We start from the raw sequence: 23181 nt of genomic DNA, 5'->3' as shown, positions 1-23181 counted from the left end.
TTGGGAAAAGCCACTTCTTGTTGCCATCCTCTGTATAAGGGTGGCCTCTGGAAGTAGGGCTCCCACTGAGCCCTTATGAGATGGTATATGCGAAACCCTTTCGACTTGAGTAAAAGGGGTGTTTTCCCCTTTCTAGAACATGAAAATAGAATTAAATAATATGTGCAGCAGCTGAATCAGATTTTGACATCTACACACGAGTTCGTCTTTTTTTTTTTTTTTTTTTTAATTTTTTTTTTAACGTTTATTTATTTTTGAGACAGAGAGAGACACAGCATGAACGGGGGAGGGGCAGAGAGAGAGGGAGACACAGAATCTGAAACAGGCTCCAGGCTCTGAGCAGTCAGCACAGAGCCTGACGCGGGGCTCGAACTCCATGAGATCATGACCTGAGCTGAAGTCGGCCGCTCAACCGACTGAGCCACCCAGGCGCCCCTAGTTCGTCTTTTCTAAGATCAAACCATTTCCTGAGCAGACACTGCCCCCTTTTTCAGCCAGGAGAGTGGGTCCTACTAAAGATTTGGAAGAACCAAGGACCAGAAGATCAGTTAACTGAAAAATGGACAGGTCCTCACGATATGCTAACTAGCCCTACTTCAAAACTTGCAGGCATCAAGCCACAGATTCATTACACCTGCATTAGGAAGGTACCTCCAGACAGCGACTTTTGTCAGGACTCAACGTGTAAGTGGGTGAGAACCCCCATGGAAGATTGCTGTCCATCTCAGAAGGAACTCAAGAAACAAAGGTCTCCTACCCTGTCAAAGTCTTCCATCCCAACATCCCTACGTCATCCCTGATCAGCAGGAAGTAGTTTACAGAAGACATGACCGTCATCCCTCCTCCTTCCGTTGAAATGGAATGGTGACTTGACATGGGGATTCAAAGGAGGACCCAGTCATTGCCCTGACTGACTCCATTTGCCTTTTACCTGTTCCTCTTAATCGCTTATTTTTTCCCTCCTGCTTATCTGTTAACTTCAGCAAGGGACCCAGCAGGCAAAACATCCTGTAATGGGCACCAAAACTAACCCCCCAAGCAATAATGACTATTCTGATGCCACCGTACCCCCCATAATTCACCCCATGACAGTGATCAACCCGACCTTTGCTGTTTAGCTGCATATACCCACCAATCTTTGTTCCATATATTCCCTACATAAACTTAGAAGTATTCTCAGCATCTTGAAGACAGTTCTTGGGGTGTTAGTCCACTGTCTTCCTGGTGTTGGTCTTACTGGAATAAACGTTCTTATTCGACCAGCACTTGTCTCTCTAGATTTTGTCAGCTGAGAGTGGACAAACCTTTGGGGCCTCCAGAGCCAGGGGCTCTCATGCCTTGGTCACTAGTAACAATGTAATAAGTTAAATGTTTCTCTGAGTTCTGTGAGCCCTTCTAGCAAATCAATTGAGCCCAAGGAGGGGGTCACTGGAACCTCTAATCTATAGCCAGTGTGTAGGAAGCCCAGGTGACAGTCTGGGTTTGTGGCTGGTGTTCACACCAGGTGTGAAGGGGCAGTCTTGGAGGATGGAGCCTTTAATCTATGGAATCTAATGCTATCTCCAGGGGCGTAGTGTCAGAGTTGAGCTGAATTGTAGGACACCCAGCTGGTGCCCAAGAATTGCCTGGATGTGGGGAAACAACCCCCCTACACACATGAGAACTGGTGTTCAGAACCTCAGCCCCCCCCCCCCCCCCCAGGGCCAGGCCTGCTCTTCTGAGCCACTAAAGGGTGGAAGACAGACCAGCGTGATCCCACTCCATAGGCAGGCAGAATGGAGACCAGAATCTTAGCTTTACCCCAGTCCTGCTCTGGATCTGCTGGGATTGTGGAGGAGGGCATCTAGTTTCTTCCTGTAGTTTCCCCTTCTGGAGAAGAATGGAAATTTCATTACTTCTAAGGCAAGAGGGGATTAGAGAATGTCTCCCCTACCTCCCAGTGAACAATGGGACGGTTCTGTTTGCTTCAGAGCAAAGGCCTCAGAGCTGTTACCTGGTCTTCACTGAGCATGGGAGCAGGGTGGGGTATGGGAGGGGGAAGTGAGGCTGGAGGTAGGCAGGTGCAACCCCCCCTTAGACACTGGCTGGGCTCCCTCTGGTCCAGACCCATCTCTCTCCAGGATGGGGATGAGAGTAAAGGAATGGATTTGGAACAGTAAGGAATTACCTACGAAAGGGCAGTTTAGTCAGTGTGGGGTTCAGTCTATCTGCGTCCTGGGCAGAAGGCTGCTTTCTTCCCCAGGAATGCTGAATACATGGGAATCCTCATCCCTGAGCTGTTCTGATCCCCAGATCTCTGCCTGTTGGTCTACTCTGTCCTGGGGACACCCAGTAGGACCTGCAAGTCAGGCACTGACTAAATGCTGGCTCCCTGCAACAGCTTTGTTTCCTCAGCCGTGTCTACCCCCTGCTGCTGGGCACCCCTTCCTAGCCTGGGTCACTGGCAAGGAAGCCAGAAGCGCTCCGGAAATATGGCGGGCAATGGTGTATGATCACTGAGCCAGAATTCCTTGGCCTGAAATCCCAGATCTTGTATTTACTAGCTGTGTGGTCTTGGAAGAGTTATATAACCTCTCTGTGCTTTGGTTTCTTCATATGTACAACAGGAATAATATCAATACCTACACAGGATTATTGTGAAGAATAGATGATTTCATATAACACCTTTAAGACTGATGCCTGGGTAGTTCTAAGTAATTAGTGAAGGCAAGCTGCCATTTTTATGAGGCTAGGTCTAGGGGGAAAGGTTGAAGTGGCCAGGGGAAGGGGGAAGTGCTCTACTGTGTATTGAGTTCTGCCACAAGGGCCAAGCACTATGTGGATACTTCAATTAACCACTTACAAGAACAGGGGAAACTATTATCCCCAGTTTATAGAATAAGAGGCTGAGTGACCAAATAGTCCAGCTGGAATTCAACACCTGTGATAGCTGATTCCAGACACCATGCTACAGAGGCCAGAGAGGAGACTGAGCATAGGAAACAAATAGGGTAACTATGGCATTGAAGTGTGGGTATCCGTTGGGGTCTTCAGGAGGGAGCAGGGATTGCCCTGGGGAAGCCAAGAAGTCTGTTTACTTCAGTCTTTCTGGCTGAAGAGTCAGTCACTTTTGTTCCTCAATCCACAGGGCTGCACCTGGCCACTAGTAGCTTCTGAGATCTGCGGGTGTTAACTGAGACAACCAGGAGACTGTATCTCCTAAATCCCAGCTCCAGAATTCCTGGGAGAGGGCCTAATTGGCCCACGTAGTGGCCAGTGTCCATCCTTCAATGGCCAAGAGGCCAGGTTTTCTTGTAGGAACTCGGCAGCTCCTGCCATGGTCATGTGGATGCCAGATGGGAAGGGACACCTAGCAGGCAGTCCGTAGGCATGTACCTGATAGACTTACCCTTTTCTTTGTTCTCCTTTTCTCAGCCCATAGTTCCTGGTATCTCATACTTACAGTCTATATTGACCTCTGTGCATGTGGATTCTCTCTCCTTATGCCTCATTCCACCTCATGGCCTCTCTCTTTTTACTTCCCAGACATAACCCACTGTTGTTGCATGAAACTCTGCTGTTCCATGTTTCTTTTTTCAAATTTCTCAGAACATTCCCTAGTCCTGCCCATATTTCCATACCGGACCAGTTCATGGGCACTGTCTTGCTTAAGGACTGGCTACCTTATGATACAGAGCCTGTGTTCAGGAGTCTCCCAGGGTGACACAAGACCTCCCCTTCTGCCAGGCCTTGTGGGCTGGGTGATGTCACTGTGGACATGGAGCTGGGGCCTGTACCATGAAGACATATCCATTGTATCTAGCCATTGAAAGGAGGCTCCAAGAGCCTTGCCAAGCTTTTCCCTCCTGAAATCCACTACCCACAGCATTAGACCCTTGAGCGTGTCATGAAGTGCTGAGTGCATTTGTCCAGTTCCTACTGCAACAGAGATCCAAATGTACAATGGCTTTAACAAGTAAAAGGATTATTTTGTGCTCACATATAAATGGGGAATAGATAATCCAGAGCAGATCTGATGGCTTTACAGTGTTGGAGGGTCTAAGCTCTTTTTGACTTGCCACCCTGTGAACCTTAGGGTATTGGCCTTATCTTTATGGATCAAGATGAATTACCAGCACAGTCCTGCCAGTGGGAAGGGGGAAATGTATTTCCCTTCCCTTTAAATGCAGGAGCCAGAGTGTGCACACATCACTTTACTTACATCTCATTAGCCAGAACTTAGTTACATGACCACATCAAGCTGCAAGGAGGCTGGGAGATGGAGTATTCCGGGTGAAGATGTGTCCAGATAAAAATTGAGGATTCTTTTACTAAGGAGGAAGGGAAGAGTAGATACTGGGGACAATGGAACCACCATTTTCCTGTCACTCGTTTTTGACCCCTCTCCACCATTCAGTTTGTCAGAACATCCTGACACATCCCACTCCTGATGCCTTTCTCATAGGGCCCTATTCTTTATCCCCACTGATGTCATTACAGGCCAGGCTTTTAGAGCTTTATACCTAGCATCTCCCAAGAACCTTCTAACTGATCTTGCTTCCAGTCTCTCTCCAGCTTCCCCCTGTGATCATTCTCAAGTGCAAATCACACCCAGCTCCCCACTGCTTATAGCAGTGAAATTTTATTTTATTTTATTTTATTTTATTATTTATTTATTTATTGTTATTATTATTGCTTATAGCAGTGAGATTTTAACTGCCAATTTTTGAATCCTGGGACTTACCTGCAAATTTTGCACATATGTGCATTTTTCTGAAGGGAGCTTCAGATTCTCAAAGGAGTTTGTGATTCCCTCTCAAGCTGCAGGCTCAAGTTGAAATTCCTAATGTCAAACATACAAGTGGGATGTGTCTACGGACCTTCTTCTATCTTCTCTCTGGGCACTCCCATAGTGTAACCCAAACTGAAGTCATTCTGGAATTCCTTCCATCGCCTAGACAGGCCATGCTCTTTCCTATGCCACATCTTTATGGCTGCTGTTCTATCTAAAATGCCCAAACTCCTACACATCCTTATGGCTTAGCAGAAAAGCCCCCTCTTCTGTGAGACTTCCTTAACTCCTTCTGGCACAGTCAGCCTCCACAGCACTGTTCTGACATCCGCTACGCATCCTTTTGCACAGTCATCAATTTATGTCTGTTTCCTCCACCAAACCATTAACTCTGGAGCCTAGGACCTAGAGTAGGTAGACCACAGATGTTCATTGAATAATTGTCACTCATGCCCAAAAACTGAAGTGCTTTTCTAAAATGTAAATCTGAGTGTCACTTCCTGCTTTCCTAGTGCCTCCAAGTTCAAATTTGTTACAGTGGCCTTTTCTCTGGCCTCATCTTGCAATTCTTTCTTTTTTCTACTCCATGAACCCCGAAGTTCTTTTAATGCTCCAAATCAGGGTTCTTTCTCACCTTGAGGTTTTATGCATGCTTCTTCCTCTGCTCCTCTGCATGGCTCTACCTTCCCATACTTCAGATAGCTTAAATACTCCAGGAAGCCTTCTTGGGCCCCCTCCCCACCCTCAGATGAGGCTGAGGGTCCCACCTATGTGTCCCCATAGCACCTTGTACTTTCCCAGTTGTAACATGCATCATGCTGTGTCAGAATGACTGGTTTGTCTTTCTTTCCTGCGAAACTAAATTCTGTATCTAACTTGCCCAGTATGTCCCCAGCCCCAAACACAGTGCTTGGATCAGGGGAGGTACCTGATAAATCTGTGTTAAAGGAGGGTTAGAAAAATGAATTTCTTAGCTGTCAATCTGTTTTTTAGTAGCTCTCCACTGCCTTTTGAACAAAGCCCCTTTAGCTCTTTATCATCTGTCCTCATGTATTGTCAGTCTCCTCTCTTCCGAACCCACCCTTTGATCTCAGCATCTCACTCAAGCTCCACATGAAAGTCCTGTTGAACTGCTTGAAGGTCCCCACATGCCTGCAGTCCCATTTTTCAGCCTCAGCAGTGCTGATCTGTGCCTGGTGCACTCTGGGCTCTCCTCACTTCTCACTTCTCTTCCTTTTTTGGCAAACATCCACTTATTAATTATTTTTTTTAATGTTTATTTTTTAGACAGAGATACAGAGAGACAGAGTGCGAGTGAGGGAGGGGCAGAGAGAGAGGGAGACACAGAATCCAAAGCAGGCTTTACATTCTGAGCTGTCAGCACAGAGTCCAACCCGGGGCTTGAACCCATGAACCGTGAGATCATGACCTGAGCCAAAGTTGGATGCTTACCTGACTGAGCCACCCAGATGCCCCCCATTAATCTTGAATCCATTTAATCTTTCAGTTCAGATACCTCTTCCTTCAGGAAGCCTTCCTTGAATTCCTAAGAGCAGTTCTTAAGACTTGTAGTATTCTGGGCTTTCTTCCTTCTTACCATTCTGTTTTCCTAAGTAGATGGTTAAGTGGAAACCTGAACTACAGTATCTCGAATGTGAACCCACTGCCTGCACACAGTGGGCACTCCTGAAATATTTGTAGAATAAACTATATTTCCTGGTCTTATTTCTTACTGTTGGTGCATGTGTCCTGTCTTCCAAAAGCAGGTTGGAAGCTCCATGAAGTCAGTGAGGGAAGCTAAGGTGTCTAGGGGCCTCTCTCCAGGCCTGAGCTTAATTTCTGTCCCCAGTAAGGCTGATATATGTTGCTTGGAGGCTGTGCTGTCAGACATTTGACCAATCTATTAATCAGTGGAGACTTGGCTTAATGTTTTTGGAAACCTGGGTTTGGGATCACGGTGACCTTAGATACCTTTTTTCTAGACGTGACTAAAGCCAGTGCCAATGCATATATCTTTTTGAATTAATGTTTTTGTTTTCTTTGGGCAAATGTGCAGTAGCGGAATTACTGGATTATATAGTATTTCCTTTTTAATTTTTTGAGAAATCTCCATATTATTTTCCATAATGGCCGCACCAGTTTATATTCCTACCAACAGAGCCTGAGGGTTCCCTTTTCTCTACATCCTTGTCAACACTTGTCTTTTTGTTACTAGCCATTCTGACTGGTGTAATAACTCATTGTGGCTTCGACTTGCATTTCCCTGATGATGAATGCTGTTGAGGAGGGATGGGCAAAACAGACGAAGGGGACTAAGTGGTACAAACTTATAGTTATACAATAAATAAGTCACGGAGATGGAAAGTACAGCATAGGGAATGTAGTCAGTAATATTGTAATAATGTCATATGGTGACTACACTGTGGTCAACACTGAGTAACATGTTGGGAGCGCCTAGGTGGCTCAGTCGATTAAGCATCTGACTTGATTTTGGCTCTGATCATGAGCTCATGATTGTGAGATCGAGACCCGCTTTGGGCTCTGCACTGGGCATAAAGCCTGCTTAAGATTCTCTCTCTCCCTCTTCCTCTGTCCCTTCCCAGCTCATGCTCTCTCTCGCAAAAATAAAAACAAAAAAATAAGAATAAACAAAATTAAGTAAAAAACTGTATACCTAAAACCAATATAACATTTTATGTCGATTGTACTTCAATAACAAAAGAATAATAAAACTAAATGACTAAAATACATAAATAAAAGCCAGCACCAGGAACAGTGTCAGGTACCTGGCTGGTTTCAATAGATGTTTGTTGAATGAGTTCTGGAACTGAGAGACAATGACAGGGAGGCAGGCTGTGCTTGTTCAATCTCACCATGTTCTGGGCTCAGACATTCCAATAGAATGGAATAGTTATGAGGAGTGAGATCATGTGTTCACATTCCAAACTCAAGATGAGGAGAAACACACTAAAAATCTGAGAAAGGATGGACAAAGCTTTTTGGATAGTGATTCAATGGCTTCAAACCCTTCTCTGGTATATAAGCTGTGCTTAATAGCTGGACTCAAATGAGATCATTAAAAGGTAACGTGACCCAAATGAAATTTGCCACCCTAATGTGAGATACGGAAATAGACTCTGACTTGGCAACATAGGACATGGAACCCCTCCTGCTGTCTGCAGGACTACAATAGCGAATAAGACCCACAGTGCAAATTCCAAGAACCAAGACTAGAGAAATGCAAAGAAATACCTTTGAGACAAAAGACTGAGGGGCAGCATTTTAATATATAAACAGTCAGGCCAGGCCAGAGCCTTGATACTCCAAGTGTGGTGTGGCTCAGGAACATCAGCATCCCCTGAGGACTGGTTAGAAAAGTAGACTCTCAGCTCCCTTCCCCTCAGACCTACTTCATTCTAACAAGACCTGCAGGTGATTGTATGCATATCAAAGTTTGAGAAGCACTGGGCTGGAACATTTTTTTAAGGTGGGTTTTTGCCCTTAAAATGTGCTTTCAGGTCAAAGTAAACCCACTTAAAGTATTTTTAGCTCATTATTTGCTCCATTCTCTCTACCTCTGAGCAACACTGTCACACATCAGTGTCCTGCTCTGGGACTTTGAGATGCTCATGAATCCCAACAGCGTACAGAAGTTTGCTGCGCCATTTCTGTAGACAGTCAGTATGGGTTACAAATTTGATTCCCAAACTTCCATCAGCTGTTCCTTGTATGACACCCCCAGGAGATAGGTTGTATGATAAGTTCCTTTTTGGGAGATGATGAAACCAGGGCCCAAGGAGGTTTCGTGACTCTCCCAAGGGACACCAAGCAAATTGACATATGAGTCAAAATGAGAACTAGAGGTTTTGATATTCTAATGTGAGGCTCACCAAACTTTGATGTCTTTTCTTTTTATATAAAGAGGATTTTTTTTTTTTTTTGCATAGGAGACTTTAAGAACAAATTCATAGATAACTTTGTGTGAGTTACTGAATAGAAGCCATGCACGTATGGGCCCCTGGGATTATGGAAGTTTAAGAGAGAACTGTCTAGTGGAGAGAGGAGTGAGCCCAGAGAGGGCCATGCCCTGCTCAGCTCCCACACTCCTGCTGCAGTCCACAGTGACAGGTTTTGCAACCAGGAGCCTCAGAAACCTCAGCGCCTCATGAGGGCTCAGAGTTCACTCAAGGTCTATGAGGGGAAAGGAGCCAGGACTCCCATGAGGCCATGGATATGGCTCTAGAGGTACTGTGGTGGCTTCTAGATGACAACAGCCTGTCCCCAGGAGGATGCTCATTCCTATTTGTTTCTTTCATAGATTCAGAATAGCTGATGTAACTAGGCTCTGCCTAAATACATGTGGTGTGCTTCACTGGATTGGATTTCCTAATTAATTCCAATTTCCCTGGCGCAAATTGGGGCCACTTAATGACTCAGAAATGGTCAAGACTGTATACCTGGCATTGATACCAATATGCTCTTTCTACTTTGCCTGAATTTAAGATTTCTCTATCAACCCTAGCCAAACAAAGGCCCCAGATGGGGTTTGTTCAGTTTCAGCTGTCAGTATGGTGATTCTCCTAGGGTCCTCTAGAGAATGATTGCCAGGGTGGCTGCTTAAATCCACCTCCCCCCAAACCCCCCCTCCCCTCCCCACCCAGTCCTCTCTAGACATGCATATTCAATGAGACATATTCATGTAACTGATTAAAAAACAAAAAAGATGGTGCACTTTAAAATTCCATGTAAAAAGTATTGCTTTGCTAATGTGCTCCTGCCTGTCTGCTCGCTACATGGTGCTACAAAGGATAGAGTCATGAGGAATTCAAGGCTGAAGATGTTGGGGATTTTTAGACAACACCAATGCACACTGCACCTTATACCCTGCTCTGCAGCCTGCATAGTTTTGGGGCTTGGCCTAAGGCAAAAACTACAAAGCGTTCTAATGAGCAGAATTATATAACAGGAATGTATGTGCATATTTGACATAGTTTCTTCTCTTGAAGGGCGGCCCTCTGGCTTTGACCCATGCCCTCTCCAAGGGCTAAGAAGGAGTCCAGAGAAGGAGTCTTTTGTTCCCAGCTGCCAGTTCTTCTGTAGCCCCTACGGCCCCAGGGACCTGCCCTGCTCTGCGTGGGCCCGCAGAAGCCCTGCAATTTCCACATGGGCGGGTGATTTCAGAACGATGGACAGAGCTGTTCGGCCAGCCTACAGGGAAGAAAGAAAAGGAGAAACAATTTTATCGTGTCTGCCTCCTGCCCCAGAGAAGGGTGAGTTGGAAGGACCGGGTAGGCATGGGGCATTGAAGTCTGTTCCAAGCATCCAGTGACCCTAGGAGAGGTGGAGATTAGAATGGCATGAGGCTCACGAAAAATGGGTCCCCTTCCACGGAAACATCATTCACTTCTGAAAAATCTGTGCTGATGGAAATAGAAGTGTCACACGGTTTGTTTGCTTGTTTTCCCACATGGTTTTTAATACTTCTTTTTTAAATTGGAAAATAGAGGAAAGAAAATAACTCTTCCATTTTTCCATTGCCCAGACCTTAATGAAAGTTAGCATTTTGGTATGTTTCCCTCCAGTCTTTTCTCCTGTGCAAATTTGTCGTTGGTTTTTACATAAAGGAATGATAGTATATATCAATTTTGAATCTGCTTTCGTTTTACTTTATTTTTTAAATGTTTATTTATTTTTGAGATAGAGTGTGCGGAGGACGGGCAGAGAGAGAGACAGACAGACAGACAGACAGAATCCCAAGCAGGCTCTGCTCTGTCAGCACAGAGCCTGATGCAGGGCTCTCACTCAGGACCTGAGAGATTATGACCCGAGCTGAAGTCAGATGCTTAACTGACTGAGCCACCCAGGCACCCCCCAAGTCTGCTTTTATTTTTAACATACCATGGCACACTACAAGATTTTTCCCTCTTCTTAAAATTTTTCTTATTGGCTGTGTTAATATTCCATAAGTTAATGAACTGTTTCCTTTCTATTGGAGACTTACATTTCTAGGTCTTCACCACTATAAATATAGTGCAGACAGTATTTCCCCAATTCTACCTGTTTCTTAAGGACCAACTCTTAGAGAAGTGGGCTTACAGCAAAAAGGACATACCCATTTTTACACCTGATACATGATACCACAGTGCTTTTTACACTGCTGCAATAATGTAGGAAGCTGCCAGGCCCACTCTGTAAAGAAGCTGTATTCAGAAGGGCTCTCAGCCAACAACATGGGCCATTCTCTACAGAGAGTGGTGGGGAAGGCCAACTCGATGCAATGGATGCTAAGCTCTGCGATGGCAGCCATGTTCTTGTATGAATGGCTCAATCCCATTCTGGAATTCTGAAATCTCAACAGCTCCCAAACCACTTTTATGGTAATTCATTTGCCTCCAAGTGAATTAGGAGGCAAAACCCGATGTGAGGCTATCTGTGACCTTATGTAGCCCAGTTAGTGTGAATATTTTTATACTCCGCTTCGTAAATACTCATGGATTTAGCATATTGGGGGGGGGCACCCAAGACCCCACTGGACTGTTCTCTGCTCTATTGTATATGGGTGGAATTTTGCTTCCTAAAATGTGAAAATCCCTGGAAGCAGGTGGGAGGTGTTCACCCTCAGCCTAAAGCTCTTCAGTCTTCACCAGGATGGAGTCCAGCTCCCATTAGGGCTCCACACACCTGTAAATCACTATAATGCATGGCAAAGAGCCAAACAAGTTGAAAGAGGAACACAGTGAGATCAGAGAAGAGGATGGTGCTCTGTGTGTATAAGATGTGTGTGTGTGTGTGTGTGTGTGTGCGTGTGTGTGTGTGTGTAGGGATGGGGAAAGCAGAGGAAGGAAGTGGCGTTTCAGCAGGACCCCGAAGGATGTTCATGGGCTTCACAAAACATAACAGCTTCTTTCTCTGAAAAGGCCTCACGACTGTACCTTCCTTTTACCACCATTTATAAGTTGGTATCTGGCGCCGTTTGATAAATCTTTCTCCGCCAGGTCAGACTCTAGATCTGACCTGTGGCTACTGGCCCAGAAAGAATATCCCAGCACCTGGCTCAGTGCCTGCCCTTCGGTCTGCACCCAGTAAGCACTGCTGAAAGAGGGAATGCTGGATGATAACCGAGAGGTATTCATTTCAAGTTGATGAAGAGCCTGAGCAGCCTAACTCCTAATGAGTGTGTTCCTAGGTTGGGCGAGTCAGGAACAAAGCAAAGATTTTAAGCAGGGGGGGTTTTCTAAAGCACCTGTGTAGTTTCGATTGAAGAGAGGCACCTGGGTTTTTGTAGGCCCTGTGCTCTGGTTTTCATTGTGGCACTTTGTCAACCCTGAGGTTCTCTGTAAGCACAAAAATGGTGTGATTACTGTTATTATGGGAAAGAGCCACGGGCCAGTCCCAGGGGACCCATGCGCCTTTGAAGAGGGCCCATCTGGAGATGACAGCCTGTATCTGTGGGCTTCTCATTTGCAGATCTGGAGAGTGAGGGACCCAATTCAGCTCAGAAATTGTGGCCAGTGAGACCACCTGGGGTGGGTGAATCCCTCAAATGCCTCTGCCAGAGCCCTGGGAACAAGGCAACAGTGTGTAGCTCCAGTGGGAACCTGGCTGGGCAAGTTCCTGCTGGGCAACACTGAAGGCCTGAAGAAATGGGATGGGCTCAGGCAGCCAGCACACGTGTGTGTGTGTGTGTGTGTGTGTGTGTGTGTGTGTGTGTGTGTGTGGTGGTAGTTGGGTTGTCTTTCGATATGACAGAACCTACTATGTATCAGGCAAAAATGAGCAAGGTATAGTCTCTGCCTTAAAAGAAGCTTTCAACTTGATGGGTGCTTTGGAGGCACCCATTGCCAGAGTAGGCCCTTCAAAGGGTAAGCCTCGGGATCCAGAGACCAGTCCTCACCACCTCCTCTTCCTCATCTCTTGATCAGCCCCCAAGAGGCTGGGTGACCAATTTCTCAAATTACCTTCTAAACCTAGAGAAAGTGCTTGCTGGCTATTCTGGGGGTTCCACATTTATATCAACCTTTAAATGGTGGTAGGATAAGAGAAACTGATTTTAGGACATGAATTATCTCTCAGTTTTCCAAGGAAATTATTAAGTCATCCAAACCTGTGTCTAAGTCTCCATAGGATATGTGCCCATTGAAACAGTATGGTGACCACGACAAGGGCTGGACCCCACCCTTCAGGGTAAACCTGGAGGAACAGGGCTTGGTGCTTGGTAGGGCCTCAGTCAGCAGTCCCCTTGTCCCTATGAAATGTCTCACCCAAGTCACCTTTGGGAAATTGGGGTGTGACCCAAGCAGGGAGCAGGTGAGTGGGCCACAAGTAGGGTAGAGTTGGGGTTCAGGGGACCTAAAGACACTGGACCAGGGTGTGAGCTTCTTGGGTGTGGTGTGAGGGACCCAGCAGCTTGAGTCACTGATGGAACAATCTCAGGTAGTTCAGATGTGGCCCACTGAGGGGGGCTGTCCTTGGGCAGGGGAGGGACTCTTCCCCTTTCCAGGCCTTTTTCCCTTCAAACTGTGGGTGTTAATAAAGTATAGACAAGTCTGTGTAAAGCATTATAGTTCCAACAGTAAGGACACTGAAGTCGAACCTGGGCTTGAGTCCTTCCTCCAAGAACCAGAAGCTTGTGACCTTATGACAGCTACATAAACTCTCTAAGCCTCTGTTTCTTTATCAGTGAAAATGGGGATCAAAGTATCCACGTCACTAGATTATCGAGAGGATTAGTGAGATAACGCATGGAAAGGGTTTGGCTCCTGACAGTACTCTAAGGGGTTTGATGGAGCTGGGTTGCACTAGCTGTGTGATTTGGGGTATGTTACTTAACCACTCAGTGCCTCTGTTTCCTTACAAGCAAATGGGTGGCGTCAGCAGAGACAAACCTCATAAGGTTGTTGTGGGGTTTCAATAATGTGATCCTCGGTAAATGCTTAGTGCAGTACTGGGCACTGAGCAAGCCCTAGAGACATGCCGGCCACCATCATTGTTATCACACCAGCCGTCACCACCATCATCCTTGTGATCATCATCGCCATCACCTTACAAAGACGTTTATTTAAGAAGCATGTGCCTGGCAATGCGACCTCGAACCGGCCGGTTGATGATATGTACCACCCTGTGAGGTGTATCACTGTCAGAGACTGGACATAATTTGCACTTGGTTCCTCCCTAGCCTTTCAAGTCCCCGTGGGCAGCAGAGCTCCCTTGTCCAAGGTGCTGCTCCAAAGCCCAAATCGGTTGTTGCTGTGACCAGTTCAGGGCCAAGGCCAGGCCTGGGCACATTTCCTCAGGATGGTGTGAAAGGTTAGGATTTGGGGGTTCCCAGCTCCAAGGCTCCCTGCATTTACTACAGATCATCTCACTTAAGTCCCACAACAGCGCCATGAGGTTGATTTCATTGCTTCTGACATGTGCTTCCTTGAATTCTACTGGCTGGGCAGGCACTTTTCGGGAAGGGAAGTAAAACACCTACTTGTTAATTGCCTGGAAGTCTCACCTTGTCGGTCAGGCTGCTGTTGCAGGCCGGGTGTGCCAGGAGCAGCCGCACCATGTCGGCGTTGCCGTGGTGACAGGCCAGCATGAGGGCCGACGATCCCTCGTGGTCTTGCAGGTTGACATCTGCCTGGCAGTTGAGCAGTGCCTGGACCATGTCCTCCCTGTCATGGCTGACTCCCAGCATCAGGGCAGTCTGGCCTCCCTGCCACACAGAGCACAGGGGAATGGTGAGGATCCCCTCTCCAACCTGGGTATGCTTGGGCAAGATGGTTCCAGAAAATGACCATTGAATCTGAATCTCCTCCTGCCCCTGGTAATGGACACATCCTTCTCCACCTGGCAAACTTCTGCTTTGCCAAAACACTAGTCAAATGCCACATCCTCTCTAGAGCCCTCTGCTAACACCCCAGGCACGGGATACATAACACAGCACTTACCACTTGGTATTGCAACCTGTCAATCTCTCTCCTTCTCGTGGACTGTGAAATTTTTGATGGCAGGGACTAAGCCTTTTTCGTCTCTGTCTCCCCAGTGCCTGGCACCAAGTACATGCCAATAAACATGGAATGATAGAGTAAATGAAGGGTTGAATGCTTCTGTACTATGGCTTTTTACTCTCTGCCCTGGCCTAACTTCCTGCAGGAAGCCTTGGTCTACTCAGAACACCCCTGGTATTTTCAGTTCAGTGATACCTAGAACCCTCTTGTCTTGACAAGATCTCTGCCCGCATGGTCCTATGGTCATTGCTGATCTATCACCATTTAAACTTTTTTTTAAGGTTTTTTGTTTTTTTTTACTTATTTAAATAATCTCTACACCCAACATGGGGCTCCAACTCACAACCCCAAGATCAAGAGTTGCATACTCTTCTGACTTGAGCCAGCCAAGTACCCTGGCATTGACAACTGTTCACATCCCTGTAATCATTAGTGCATGTGGCAGTGGCCTTGAGTCAGAAAGTGAGTCCAAGCCCTGGTTCTCCTATTTCCTAGTGTGTTACTCTGGCCCCATCACTTGTATTCCCTGAATCTTGCCTTTTTCTTTTCTTAAAAATTATCATAATAATCTGTCCTGTGTACCTCACAGGGCTTTTGTGGGAATCCAGTGAAATAAAGGGTGTAAATAGAACAACGTATGGTAGCAATTTTGCTGATTATAAATGGGCCATTATTTCTCATAGATTTTCCTTTATGTACTTAGTCCTATTAAATGACCTGATTATATTTTTCCCTTATGGTTCTCCTGGGTTCCAGGTAGGTCAGGCTTGTCTCTCACTGGACACCAGGCTTTTTTAAGGTTGTAAGAATGAGGCAAGGACTATGTTTTCCCTCCTTTCAGATCCCTGTGGCTCTCAGCACCAAGTCCTACATGTAAAAAGTGCTGAGGACATGTTTGCTGATATGTTTGCTCACTGATTAAGGGCCGGTCTGTGGTCACTGATGGATTATGCTTCCCTGCCCAGAACTTTGGGACTTAGAGAAAAGAAAGGAGGTTTGCAATCAGGAAAATCCTGGCTGTGTCACTTCTTATCTATGTGAATTGAGTTAACTATTATCTATGTGAATTGAGTTAACCTCTCAATGGCTTCTCCTGATCTAGGGAAATGGGAATGCTCAACAATATTACCTGCCTCATGGGGCTGTTCTGAGACTCATGTGCTTAACAAGTGCTGTGCATGTGTTAGCTATTATTGTTGTTATGAGCATGAGCGATAATGTGTGACAAATACCCAGTATGTGGGATTGTATTCTTAGGTATCCTGGTTCTCCATTTCTCTGGCACCCAGATAGATCTTTCCAGAGAAGCCTGTTTGCCTTTTGGTTTGCTTATACTCAGCCCTGAAGTAATGGTTCTTTCTTTACTGGCCTAACTAGATCAGGAGATTTCCATCGAGACCCCTCTCTCCAAGTGGTATTAAAGCCAGATGACTTATGTAGATTGTCCCCTTGTCTGTCCCTATGCCTGCCTTGGGGCCCCTGCCTTCCTCACCTCCCTCCTGGCCCAGTTCAATACAATTTAATTCAACGATATTTACAGAGTGCTGCTATATGCCAGGCACGGTGCTGATCCTGGAGATACAAAGAGAAATAGACAGCTTAGCCTAGGAGACTCCCAGCCTCCTAATTCACTATTTACCTGGTACCTGCAGCTCATATGCAGCTGAAATATGTAAAAGCCCTGGAGGGAGCTGAAGGGAGCAGTGGCAGCTATGAATTCCTTTCCCTCCTTAGCAATCTGGGATGAGACCCATGCCCTCCTAGAGCATCTATAAAAAAAAGGGCATTGATTTTGATTTTGATGAGCATCCCTTCTTAAAAGAGGGCCAATTTAGAAAAAAAATTAACATATTTATGGCAAACATTTTAAAATGAAAGCAGCTTTATTAAATCCCATGGGGTAGGAGCTCTAGGTGAAAATACTTTGAAAAACAGAAAGTGATCTACAAATGTCTGTTCCTTGCCATCAATAGGATCACTATTAGATAAAGTGTGCAAAGTGACTTTGCTGTCTGGGTAGGCTACTGTCTGCAGTCACTTTCTGGGGGTGGGGGGGACAAGGGAGTTAAATATATTGTTGGGAGGCACTTTCTTATGGGTCTCTAAGTTTTTTGCATACTTTATGAGTGAGACACTATCTGCTCTGTTGTTCTAGACTGTCTTTTTATTTTTTGCTTTATTTTATTTTTTAAGTAGGCTCCACACCCAGCGTGGAGCCCAGTGCAGGCCTTGAAGTCACAACCCTGAGATCCAGACCTGAGCTGAGATCAAGAGTCAGATGCTTAACTGACTGAGCCATCCAAGCACCCCTAGACTGTCTTTTTAAAGATGCCTGTATAGTGAACAGCCTTGGAAGAAAGAGATAGCATCTTCTCCAAAACAAAGGGCAAACATACTCACTATCCAATATAAAAGATTCAGGTTCCCTAAGCTCAGGGTTCCTTTCCAGTAATACAACCTACTCCATGTACAGGGATCTGACCTTCTTCACACCTGTGAGAATTGGGTATTGGGGCTCAGGGAACTGGTGTAAATACCGATGCCATGGCTACTCTTCCTGCTGTAAGTAATACACTGTCCATCTCTGGCACAGGAGTTTCATGTCTTCTGCCAGCGTCCATGACACTGTAGCATGCTAACTTGTTAGCATTAAGGTAGAGTACAATCTCAGACCCTTCACAGTTCTTGATAGTTAAGCTACATCTCTGATCACTCTGGGGGGAAAGAGAGTTGCATGCATTCTGTTGTTCTCATATTGGTCAAAGATGGGTAAGCGGTCTTTTGAGGAGTTCCCATTGTTCCATATGGAGCCTTGTCTAACTCAAAGCCCTTCGGGCTAAGGACCATGCCCCTATGCTATCCTCTCAAGTAGAGGGGCCCAGAAGCTAAACAGAGACATGCTAACCCTTTGAACTGCTTTCTAATTCATGATGGAGGTTGATCACCTGCAGAGGCTTTCTACACAACCAACAAATGCCTTTCAGCATTTTCATGTCCTGCTGGTGCTAACTGGTTCAAGAAGTCTGGTCCAGATGGACTTTGCCTAGTTTCAGACCAGGACACAGATTACAAGCTCACTGACCTCTGTCCTAGCCTGTCTGGGTCTCAGAAGCTTTTGAGGAAACCAAATGTACAGGCTTTGGATGGATGCCATTTGGAGGGCCCAGCCTTCTTGGGTTAAAAACTCTACAGGGATCTACATGCAATTTTTCACCCCACTGGCAGAATAAAACTGAGAGATACCCATATTTATTAAAGATGGGATCACGTTCACACCTCTTACCTGAGTAGCTTGGATGTTCACATTTCCTTCTCTTAAGAGCTTCCAGACGACAGCCATGTCTTCGTCGGTCTCTGCAGAAGCCAAGGGAGTGATCATCACGGCAGTGTAGCCGGCTTTGTTCTGATGGTCAACATTGCAGACACCTGCAGGGGGAGCAGTAGGCGCTGGGATAGCTCCTGGGTTGGGGGGGGGGGGGGCGCGGGAGGGGGCAGGAGTGAGCTTCTGCTTTAGCAGAGCACAGTTCAACAGGGCACTCCCTGCTAGTTAAAAGGCCATGGAGCAGAGCGATCTTTTCCCAGTGGTGGAGTCAGTGTTTACATTTTTAGCAGCCTTTAAAAGTGGCTAGTTTTCTTGACAAGTTTTCTGAAGGTACTCAGCAAGAAAGGTCCAACAAGGTAGTAGAGTCAGAGATGGCCAAGGGGTAAAATGACCAGGACTGTTTCCTAAAGCAGAGCACATGACATGATTCCCATTTTACAGATGAGGATACTGAAGGTCGGTGAAGCTTCATAAACTGCCTGAGTGAAGATGAAATGAGACCAGAGCTCAGGTAAGTCTGGCTCTCACCCACCGCTCACCTGGCCACCCATCACCCACAACTGTCATTTTAGGCTTTACTCTAGGTCTGTGTACAACTCTTAAGTTGGTGGCAGCGTTTTCATGTCTTTTCCAAAGGCCTAGTGATATGTTGGGCAGTGTACCAGGTGGCATGAAAAACGCCACAGGAAATCTTTCCAGGAATAAGCATCTTATTTGAAAAATCGGGGAGGGGGGAGGCCTCCATACACATTTGGGTTAAAGCAATTAAGAATATACATTTCAAAGTAGAATGAAAAATAGCACATTTTAAATATTTAAATACTTAAATAAAGTATTAGTTGAGAACTCAAAGGAAATATCTGTTTTGTAACCCTGGGGGTATGCATTCATATCTCGCTGCACCAAAGGTGACATAGGTCATCAGCTTCTTACCTATTGTATAAATGATCCCACTTCTTTTTTTAATTTATTTTATAAATTTTTTTAAATGTTTATTTATTTTTGAGAGAAAGAGGGAAAGAGAGAGAGAGAAAATGAGAATGAGTGGGGAAGGGGCAGAGAGAGAGAGGGAGACACAGAATCCGAAGCAGGCTCCAGGCTCTGAGCTGTCAACACAGAGCCTGACGTGGGGCTTGAACTCACGAACTGTGAGATCATGACCTGAGCCGAAGTCAGATGCTTCACCGACTGAGCCATCCAGATGGCCCACAGTCCCACTTCCTAAGGGCAATACCATGTGGAAAACAAAATCTTTCCCATACTGTTGCTTATCCAAAAAAGCTATGTATCTCTTTTGGACAAGAAAAAAACTATCTCTATAGATCAAGTCATTTAGTTTTTCTTAGCATTTCCTCTGTAGAATGGGGATAATAATAGAACCTATGGGGTTACCATGAAATTTAATGAGTTAATATATCAAAAGAACTTAGAACAGTACCTAGCACATTGTAAACAGTCAGTAAGCACTTACTGTTTCACTAGTATAGTATTCTTATTTCTGTATCCTTGCTACTTGCTCATGAAGACTTAGGTATTCATTGTAACAAATATGGTTTATGAAAAAATGCATAAACCTACAATTAGGGTGACTTATTTACAAGTTCTGTACTTGGGGTAAAAAAACAATATTTGTTTGACATTCGCTCCACCCCACCTCAAACAATTTTTCAGAAATGTCCCATTGTGATGCCAGGATGCCAGTGGATACAAAAAAATCAGTCTGGTCCATTTATCATCAGTAAGCCCCTCTGACCACTGTCATGACCAGCTCGGCTATGAAAGCTGAATCTAACTACACACGTTGCCTCACAACTTTGCCTTGATAAAGATGGGAATATCTTCATTGCCTTGTTAATGACTTTTTTATTTTTACCTCTTGACTATCTTGTGTTTGCTTTTAAGAGGTGTAAACAGTCCTCAGGTTACAGTTCTCTTTACTCTCTTCAGGAACATGACTTGTAGCTCAGCAGACTAAGGACTGACTCCTCCTCAGGGGTTCAGAAAGGGGCTTCACCCAGGGCTTTCACAGCAAATTCTTCTGAGCAGCCCCTAGGGAGTAAAGCCAACCCTCTCTGGAGTCAAGAAGAAAGACTCATGACTGAGCACGCTCCCGTTCAACAAGCTTTCTCCCCTGCAGCGGTGTTCTGGCAAAATAAAGGATGGATCACATGGGTGCCTGGGTAGCTTAGTCGGTTAAGTGTCTGACTGCGGCTCAGGTCATGATCTCATGGTTCGTGAGTTCAAGCCCCACGTCGGGCTCTGTGCTGACGGCTCAGAGCCTGGAGCCTGCTTCGGATTCTGTGTCTCCCTCTGTCTCTGCCCCTCCCCTGCTAATGCTTGTTCTCTCTCTCTCTCTCTCTCTCTCTCTCTGTCTCTCAAAAATGAATAAATACTAAAAAAAAATAAAAAATAAAAATAAAAAAAAAAAGGATCACAAAGGACTAAGGTGGTAGAGGTGCACCCGCTGGCTCCATTCTCAAAAATGACGAGTCACTTCAGTGTAGCCCCTTACGGTTTGTAGTGTGCTTTCTGGATGCTTCACAACTGCCTGGGATGGGAGCCTAAGTTCCGGAGTGTGACTGGTCTGTCCTCCTCCACAGCCCTTCTACATTGAGGGAAAGTAATGGTACCTTCAGCCCGTTCTCCAGCAAATCTTCATTCTTTGTGCTTATGGCTATTTAGCTCTATCAGTAAGTTAAACAGAAAGCTTCCAGATCACTTTAGGGTTGGTGAGAACTGAATGGATTCTCAGTCCACACCAGCAGAAGTGCACAACAACCAAAGTTTAGGGCGTCTGTTCTCTGGCCTGGCCCACCTGGAGAACTTCTAACAGGCTGCAAGTCTGAGCTACTTGAAGATGAGGGCTCTACATTTCCCGTCTTTGGATTCTTCACGCACAGGGGCATGTTCCATTGAATTATGTGCCTTTCTCAGTTGAGCTACCCTTTTTGTGGTATGTGTGAATCCATGAAGAACTGAAATGTAGTAAAATTGGCTCAATGTCAGAGTTGGGACTTTATCTTCCTCTGATGATGTGGAAAGCGGAAAGAATTTTAGGCTGTCATTAGGTCCATCACCTATTCATTCCAGTAAAAAGTTTCAAGGCTTCTTAAGGGACCTTTGGAGTATTGGAATGATGAGAAGGAGCCAGTCACGAGAAGGGTTTTAGGGAAAAGGGTTCAGATAGAAAGAGAAAAGGAGGGAATGAGCATGGTGAGTTTGAGGCCATCTGACTGGAGTGGATGGAAAAAGAATGCATGGTGGTGGCTGAGGGAGCAAATGCAGGCAGGAGTCTTGGATTTCTGAAGGCCAGGCTGAGGAAGTTGCCTTTCATCTTAAGAGACATGGAAAGCCGTGGGAGGAATTTAAGGCAGGGTGGATAAGATCCAAGTTGGGGGAAAGCTGTTGGATCTAGAACTGAGACTCCCTGATGCCCACTTAAACTCCTCCTCTAGCCTCCTACATAAGGTTTACAGATCTAGCATGTGCTCTAATTCCTGGATGCCAGGAATGGGAAGAACAAGTCAGTCGTATCAATTTTAAACCCCAGCAGCACACTTAGTCATTATGTGATCTTGGGATCACGCAAAAGCCTATTGACTTTTCTGAGCATCACTTGCATCACTTATAAAAAATCGGAGCAGTCATCCCTATTGACAGGAGTTACGAGGATTAAGTGAGACCTCATTTGCCAGGGGCTTAGTAGAGGGCCTGCTCTGCGGAGGATCATTTGGGGTGTTAAATCTCCTATAGATACTCTCCTAGATATCCCACATACAGCCTTCATGAATTCCTAGATGACACTGGACCTGGACATGCCTTCAGTCAGCCCCATCACCCACCTGTCCACACTGTCACTCCTAGGCCACTTGATGTTGTCCCACACAGCAACGTGAGGATAGTAATACCTACATCACAAGAGCGTTGTGAAGAATAAGTGACATAACAAAGGCACGGTGGTCTGGTCCACTTCCTAGAATACAGGAGGAACTCAGGACAGTGAAGCATCACCTCCCTGGAAGGAAGTGGCTACAAAAGTTGCCCTTCAAGGAGGGACCCGGGCTGTGCAGATGCACCTGTTTCTGACCTGTCTCCAGCAGCAGCTTCACCACAGAGAAGTTGGAGTGAGACACGCTATAGTGAAGAGCCGTGTTCCCGTTGCCATCTGCCATGTTCACAAGCAGCTTCAGGAAGTGTGGGGAGTGGGGCTGGACCCCACGGAGGTAGGCCGCCACCACAGCAGGGCTAGACGACTTCCGGCTGGAGACACGGAACCACTCTTGACTGATGGTGTTCAAGCTCTGCCTCTGAAATACCAACAGATTCCAGTTCCAGGAGATTACCTGGCCTGGGGTGCTCCAGCTGGGGTGTTCCTTCCCACTAGGAAAAGTCAGCTTTGGATGTTTCACGGCTAGCCCTTCAGCTCCCTGTAACTCCATGTGACTTACTCCTGGAGGGATCAGAGCTAGTGGGGTTGAGTTTGCACCTGTGTGATGAGCCCCCCATGTGAGGTAGAAAGAGGACTGGGAGAGCAAACAATAACTGGTGACAGTGTCCTAGGTGACAGTTTGAATCTACTGTAAGTTTAGCTTGCGTCCCTTGTATGCACAGGATAACCAAGGCCCCGTCTTTCATATAACCAGCCAATATTGACCTTAGCCCAGACTCTATCAGGACTTTTGTGTGTTTTCAATAGCCATAACTAGCAAGTCACAACATTTTTACTAATGGGAAAAATGCATGCTGAAAGCTAAGATCAACAACATGGCCAATTTATGCTAGAAAATAAAACCCAAACAGCTGTGCTTGAATTATTTTTGGCTTTTAAGCTTTGCTAGAACCTTCAGAGAAAATGATGTAACAACCCATGGCAGGACCTCACTATCTGCAGTATTTAGCTCCTTTGGAACCATCGATGAGGAGAATTCCAGACATAAATGACATCGATTCTCTGTGTTAACATGACCTACATGTTTAAAATAGAACATGTTTAAGTTATTTATGTAAGGGGGAGGAGAAACCATGGGGATGTGACTTCACACTCATTCTGGAAAGGGACTGGAGTTGGAGTCACTTAAGCCAATGTAGCCAAG

At 45.7% G+C, this 23181-nt stretch overlaps 1 protein-coding gene across 2 annotated transcripts in view; it reads right to left on the bottom strand.

Annotated features, from left to right (window-relative positions):
• Nucleotides 1-8039: 8039 nt before the first annotated feature.
• KANK4 (KN motif and ankyrin repeat domains 4) overlaps nt 8040-23181 on the bottom strand; it is a 72978-nt gene continuing 57836 nt past the window's right edge. For both annotated transcript variants that reach the window (XM_060626142.3, XM_060626145.3), the window contains exons 8-11: nt 22176-22395; nt 18050-18192; nt 14271-14471; nt 8040-9979 (exon numbers count right to left, since the gene is read on the bottom strand). In XM_060626142.3, coding sequence (XP_060482125.3) covers nt 9875-9979; nt 14271-14471; nt 18050-18192; nt 22176-22395 — 669 coding nt within the window. In that variant the 3' untranslated portion in view covers nt 8040-9874. The remainder of the gene's footprint in view (nt 9980-14270; nt 14472-18049; nt 18193-22175; nt 22396-23181) is intronic.

This window comes from Panthera onca, chromosome C1 (genome assembly GCF_046562875.1).
Source record: "Panthera onca isolate mPanOnc1 chromosome C1, mPanOnc1 haplotype 2, whole genome shotgun sequence".
Taxonomy (NCBI): Eukaryota; Metazoa; Chordata; class Mammalia; order Carnivora; family Felidae; genus Panthera; species Panthera onca.
Note: the sequence above shows the minus strand (reverse complement) of the source record. Positions and strands in the feature narration are given on the sequence as shown.